This window comes from Chelonoidis abingdonii, chromosome 25, assembly GCF_003597395.2.
Source record: "Chelonoidis abingdonii isolate Lonesome George chromosome 25, CheloAbing_2.0, whole genome shotgun sequence".
Lineage (NCBI taxonomy): Eukaryota > Metazoa > Chordata > Testudines > Testudinidae > Chelonoidis > Chelonoidis abingdonii.
Window position 1 is genome coordinate 14,124,378 of NC_133793.1, and position 7,174 is coordinate 14,131,551.

The 7,174-nt window shown below is 43.9% G+C and overlaps 1 protein-coding gene across 1 annotated transcript in view; it reads right to left on the reverse strand.

Moving 5' to 3' along the window:
* Positions 1-6,690, reverse strand: part of MATN1 (matrilin 1) — a 33,006-nt gene extending 26,316 nt beyond the window's left edge. The window contains exons 1-2 of the mRNA XM_032802216.1: positions 6,603-6,690; positions 1,753-2,099 (exon numbers count right to left, since the gene is read on the reverse strand). Coding sequence (XP_032658107.1) covers positions 1,753-2,099; positions 6,603-6,690 — 435 coding nt within the window. The remainder of the gene's footprint in view (positions 1-1,752; positions 2,100-6,602) is intronic.
* Positions 6,691-7,174: the final 484 nt, after the last annotated feature.

Sequence of the window (7,174 nt, forward strand, 5' to 3'; positions counted from 1 at the left end):
CAGGCCCCTGCTCTCACTTTCACAGGAAGGATGTTTTTGTGATTATGACACCGGACTGAGCTTCAGAAGATAAAGGTTCAATACCTAACTCTGCCACAGACTGACCTTGGGAAAGTTAGATTTTCAAAAGTTCTCAGTTTTGGCCCTGCCTTCAATGTCTGTGCCTTACTTTCCCCTCTGTGAACTTGGAGATAAAAGAGTGATGTGAGGTAAATCCATTCATATTTGTTATGCCGATGCTAGAGTGACGAGGGGCATAGACGGTAGGTATGTGGAGAGATCTGATCCCCACCTATTGACACCATTGTTCAGTAATGTCTGGTTGATTTCTGGCTACTCCAACTATTAAAATGCTAGTGTCGGGCTGTTTGTTTGTTTTTCCGGGTGTGGTCACCTTTTTACGAGATGCATTTCTTGCATTTAGGCTTTGCTGGTTGTTGGGGGTTTGTTTGTTTGTTTGTTTTTGCTGCCTTTGGCTTCTGTCCCCTCTCCTTTTTGCACACACTTCCACATGGCCGGCTTCCCCGTTCCTCTGCTAGCAGCAGAGGAAAAAGGAAAGAAACTGACATTCCAGAAATGTTAGAGTTGGGAGGGGGGAAAACCTTCTTCAAACAGCTGGTTTCCTGATTGGTTGGGACGGAAGCTCTGGCTGTCCACGTTAAGCCCTTGCTTATTTTTCTGCTCCTGTCTGGTTAGCAGAGAGCCTGAGGAGCCAGCTTTGGGCATGTGGGCCTAGGCTGCGTCATGACTCATGTTTAGTTAGAACACAAGCTGCTAATGAAACAAACTTTCTGCATGCACAGAAGGGAGAGGTTTCCCCTAACTGTTACTGAGCTGAGACAGGTGTAGCCAAATTCAAAGGTGAGGAGTCAGGGGAAAGCAGATGCTGTTGTTGTTATATGGAAGGGCTTCAAAAAAGAGCTAGATAAGTTCATGGAGGACAGGTCCATCAATGGCTATTGGCCAGGATGGGCAGGAAAGGTGTCCCTAGCCTCTGTTTGCCAGAAGCTGGGAATGGGCGACAGAGGATGGATGAATTACTTCGTGATAACCTCTTCTGTTCATTCAGAAGACAGGATACTGGACTAAAAGGACCTTTAGTCTGACCCAGTATGACCGTTCTTATGTTAAATACCAACCTAGACCATGATCTCACTGCCCCACACTCACTACATGCACAGAGAAAGAGGTGGTCTCTGCCCCAAAGAGCTCACCATCTCAATAGTCAAGACAGACAAGGAGTGAGCTGGAGGGATGGGGGAATTAAGGTTTCCAGGGCAACATTAATTGTGACATTTCCTATCTTGTGAGTTCGAGGTGGGGTTTTTTCAAAGGCAAAAAGAAGAGTGAGGCACCAAGGCCCAGATTGTCAAAGTGAGTTAGGCACCTAATTCCCATTGAAATAAATGGGAATTAGGCACCTACATACCTTTGAGGATCTGAGACAAAGATCTCACTGACTTTCAATGAGAATTGAGTCCCCAGTTGCTCTGTCTGCCTAGAAAACCAGCCTCCTTGCCACTGCAAAATTAAAAGTCTTTTAGTGTCATCTTGGCTGGGATGTTAGTAAAGACGGCCATTGCCACAGAGATAACAATCACTTTTTCCCTGTCCCGAATAGTGTGTGTGGGGCTTTGGCCATTTTCTTCAAAATTTCCAGTCTCTGATTAGACAGAAGGAAGCGGGGTTGTGGGATAGGGAGAGTGACACTGACTTCTCCCAGTGCAGCAGCTCAGCAGATAATTCACTTACCTTGTTAATCTCAGGAGACCTCACACGGGCCCCTTCTGAGTCACTGAATGCCCTATTGATGGCAAACTGGATCGCCAAGCCCGTCATGGTGCCCGTGGAGAGCGGCTTGATCTTGCGGACTGCTTGCAGCAGGTTGGCTTTGGTCCAATGGGTCCTGAGGGAGAACTCGTTCTTGACTGTGCTGGCATAATTGATCACCCCCACCCGAGTGGCATTGGGGCCCACATCGAGGGACTCGATGACCTGGGACAAGAAGACTTTGACCTGCTCAAATTCATTGGGGCGCACGCTGCGGGAGCTGTCTATGATGAACACCAGGTCGGTGGGTCTTGTCCTACACAGAGCACCTGCACGAGAGAAGTGGGAGGAGAAAGATGAAGAAATAAGGCTACAGAAAAAAAATAGTGAGGTTCGGGGGTCAGAGCAGGATGCTGGGGAGTCAAGACTTATTGGTTCTTGTGGGGAGACAGGGTTCTACTGAGTTATGGCAGAGACCTGGGTGTCAGGATGCCTAGGTCCTATTTGTAGCTCCAGAGAGCTTACAACCGATACAGATCAGACAGATCCGGGGGTAGGGGGAGAGTAGAACACACCAGCAGGATGAACAGTGTGGCAGCAGCAAATGGCACCTTAGTTCCACAATTTTTGGAGGGGGGCTGGTTTTAGTTAGAAGGGAATCCTCTAAATAGAAAGAAATGTGAAGGGAGAGGGGACACTGGAGAGCAGGCAGGTGAGGGGGCAGGAAAGTGGAGAGAAGAGGATAAGCGAGACCGATGCAGGTTACAACAGAGGATTATGAATCAGGGCTCCTAGCTCCTATGCATGGGTCTTTGTAGATGACAGAGAGTGAGATCTAGTGGGTCAAATCTGGGTCATTGCTCTGCATGACACTGGGCAAGTCACCTCACCGCCCCGTGACTCAGTTTCCCCATTTGTAAAACCAGTAGGATGATGATAAATATTTACTTATCTCATGGGGCAAAGTGGGAACTAATTAATCAATGTTCTTTTACTTTGTGTACAAGAAAAGTATTTTTATTGGTTAAAAAACATAACACCATGTACAAATGCGTGTACTTATAAAGCACAGAGATGATGAGATAATAATATTTGGCATTTATGGGGCTGGATTCACCTCTCCAGTTTTATGCTGTTATGCTGATGAAACTCAGTGCAGTCGCAATGGAGTAAAACAGCAGTGGAGCAGACCAATTGTTTGAAGCACCTTTCTCAGATGCCCTGCAAACGCTTTGCAAAAATTAACACATAAATTCCCACAACAAGTCAGTGCAATAAGTATTATTATTCCCATTACAGAGATAGATAAACAGAGGCACATCTAGGCATTAAATAACTACCTCACGGCTCCAGGGGGTCAGTAGAGGTGGAAATAGAACCCAGGAGTCCTAACTCATACAACCCCCTGGTATAACACTTAAAGAAGTAGTTCTCAACTAGGGGTACATGTATTCCTGGGGGTACACAGGGGTCTTCCAGGGTGTACATCAACTCATCTAGATATTTGCCTGGTTTTACAACAGCCTACATAAAAAGCACTAGCGAAGTCAATACAAAATAAAATTTCATGCAGACAATGACTTGTTTGTACTGCTCTATACACTGTACGATGAAATGTAAATACAATTTTTATAGCCCAGTTGACTTATTTTATAATTATATGGTAAAAATGAGCAAGCAGCAATTTTTCAATAACAGTGTGGCTGTGACACTTCTGTATGTTTATGTCTGGGTAAGTAAATAGTTTTAAGTGAGGTGTAACTTAGGGGTACGCAAGACACATCAGACTCCTGAAAAGGGTACAGTAATCTGGAAAGGTTGAGAGCCACTGCATTAAAGCACAACATTTCCTATTGGTATCACATCACAAAACACTGGTGATTATACTGTAAAGAGTAAAGCTGCACTAGACAAGCGAATCGGTGTGAAAATGTAAAATAGATTGACCTAAGACTACATATTTCCCATGTAACTTCTATGTTCCCTTGGTAAGATCAATCATAAACATGGTGGAGAAAACTATTGGTGGTCAAAATGCTCTGGGGTGTAGCTGGGTGGAATTTCTCAAAACTGACCATTTTGATGAGATTTTTCATTAACATTTCAAACTGTGACCAAAAAAATAAAAATAAAAAGCGTTGATATTTTATGAACATTTCCCAAATTGCCCCATTTAGCCTGCCTCTGTGAGGTTCTGTTCTCCTGTGCTCTGTTAATATTTCATTTTCACACAGGGGGAGGATACGGGTTCTGTGATACAGAGGAAAGTTCTGTCAGACTTTGTAGGCAAATTGTTACACGCAAGCTTTATGACCAGCAAGTCTGTCTAAAGTTAAGACATAGATCTAGAAGTTGGTCATCAGTGTGAAATGCAACTGATCTCTCACGCTATTAGACATATGAAAACAAATATCCTGCTGTACATCCATGAAGACAGATTGTCAGGTGAGTTTCCTGAAAGCATTTAGGGCTGAATGTGACACTGGCTTCTGAATAATTTATCGTTAAACAACACAATGTGCAGGAGGGATTCAAGGAGGAGTTAGTCAGTAGGACACAGTGTTTGCCATTGAAAGATAACCATTTACCTCAGGGGGTTGGTTTCACTTCACTTCCATATTTCATTGAAGGAAATAGAAAATGTCGGTTTATAATCAGGCTTACATAGTGCTTTAATTCTTAGACCAAAAAAGAACTTTATGAAGTGTCATTATACCCATTTTATAGGTAGGGAAACTGAGGCACTGAGCTTTGCCCAAGGTCATGCAGTATGTCCCTGGTGGATCAAGGAATGTACAAGAGGTCTCCTGATTCCCACTCCAGTGACCTAACCACCATTTGTTGTTTTTTTGTTTGTTTGTTTAATTAATTTCTTGCTGCCAAGAAAGAAGTGTGGTACCAAAGCATTGAAGTGTGCGATAAGGACTGACTGAGCAACAAAAGATTTTAGAAACAACTTTTTTGCAAAACGCTTTTGTATTTTTGTCCCAAACAATTTTTTTTTAATCTCTTCTTATGGAATTAAAATGTATTTATGGGGAAATAAAGAGAGAGTATTGGAAAATCAAAAGCAAGTCTAGCTAATTGTGTCCAGCCCCAGAAGGCTCCCTAGTCTATTCAGGAAGAGCTATTCCAGAACAATTAGTCCTGAATAATTCCACGGATGGACACTTTCATTCTGGCAGAAGAGTGCCTTTTTCTAAAATAGCTTAATTGATTCTGGAAGTGGATTAAATTAAACCAAAAACAGCACTTTCATTTTGGAATAAGAATGGCCACATGTGGACTTATTCCAGAGTAGATACTCCACTTTAAATCCACTGTCTACCTTATTCTGTAATAACTTTTATAATAGTCAAACCCTTATGGCAATGAAACACCATGGTGCTGTATTAATTAGAAGAAACAGAAAACTGTTGATAACTCAGAATTAAAACATGTTTATATTGCAAGCCACCTTCAATCATACCAGAAATATAGTGGATTGGATGAATGGTCCATCTGTCATTTCCTGACTCTGGTAATGTCTAGTACTGGATGGTTCAGGTGTAGAGATACCATCTCTTCACAAAGCTGATCAGTTGGGCAGTCTGGGAAGAACGTTCCTTTCTCTAAGTGGCTATCTTATGCCTTGCAGCATGTAGTCACATCATCCTTATCATTGCTGTGATCTGCACAGGTATAAGTGTTTTAGAATGTCCCAAAATCACTCAACCTTTTTAGAAATCCAGCCCCAATATTTGTCTTGACCACCTCCTGCAGCCATGAGTTCCGCAGATTGGCTGACCATTAATTGTCATCTGTAACTTCATCCACTTCCTACTGGATCAGTTAGTGGACTGATTTCTTTACCATTTTTACAAACCTCTTTCACTATTTGCTTTTCCTTTTGAATTCAACACTCGTGCATTTGTAATACCTCAGTGCCTAAGAGCCGACAACATGGACCAGAACCTCATGGTGCTAAGTGTTTTACAAACACAGAACAAGCCAATAGCCCCTGCCCCAAAGACCAGAGATAACAGGTGCAGACGGACAGACTGGGAGTACAACAAAACAACATGACAGTGTTGTTCAGCATGATAGGCACTGAACTCAGCACACTGGCTACCTACCATGGTCAAGTATTTTGTAGCTGGGAAATGGGGATTTGCAGACATTAAAATTAACCGTCCTTCTTTGAGGCTGCTCGCAGGGTATCTCTTCAGCAGCTTGTCTCTAAGGCAAATCCTGTTATCCCAATTCAGGCAAAATCTACCATTGACTTCAACACACTGAAGGGAATTCACTGGAAGTTTGCTTGAAAAAGGGCTACATTAAAACCTTAAGAAGGACCAACCTCAAAACCAATCCATTCCACTTTACTGGGAAAGGTGAACCAGCTCTAGGAATGTCTGATCAATCCAGGCCAATTTGCTTCTTGAATTCCCCAAACAAAACCAGCTCTTTGAGGAATGGTTTGAGAGAAGAAGCAAGTTCTATTCAGGAGATAAAGTGGCACAGGACAGCTCCTTTAATGGCAATGCATCCTCCAGCTAAAAGGAACTGGACCTGATACTATGCTTAAGACATACTGAAGCAACTTTCTGTTAATGGTGTCTGTGCCATTCACATGGCTCTAATTCTTAAGCAATGAAGCAAACAGGAGAACGCAGCACAGACATCAGGATTTTGCTGCCTTGGTCAACTATTTACAAAAGATTCTTTGCACAGTCCTGCAATCTGTTTGGTGTCATTTTTCTCCTTTTCTCCTCCCTATGTTCGCATCTGCCCTAGCAGGATGGCTTCGGGTGACAAGAAGGTACCGCAACCAAACTGACCTCTTCACTTACCTCTGGGCTGAGGGGAAGCCCCGTCAATGCCATGATCCTGGAAGAGAAGAAGCACAGAGAGCAAGAAGCCAGAGAAAATCCTGTCCATGGTTGCTCAGAAGCTGGAGGCAGAGTGACAGGCAAGAGGCTTGGGCCAGAAGTATTAACATGCCGCTCCTCGGAGAGGCAGCAGGCCAGCCTCTGACACGTGTGATAAATCTGGGGGGAGGGCAAGGTTGGGAGTGGGGAGGGAGAAAAAGCAGAAGAAAACTTTGAATTACACGAAGGCTTGCCTGGCTTTGTCCCGCCCCTGGGGCTTTCCACAAGGGGTTCATTGCTTGGGTAGGGGATGGGAAGTAAGAAAGAGGACCCGCTACTGCCTGGAATGTGGAGAATCTGAGACCTGGACAGTGGGGCCAGTGAAACCAGGCTGGAGAAAGGGGTTAAGCTGTCATTCACTGTCTTTAATCTGCACAGCCTGATGTTTGCTCAACTCAGTAAACAGTCTGCGGTGTAAGGAGCTAGCATCCTTCCTGAGCCTGAGACTGGAGGGAGTGGGAGAGTGGGACAGGAACAAGGTCACACAAACCACT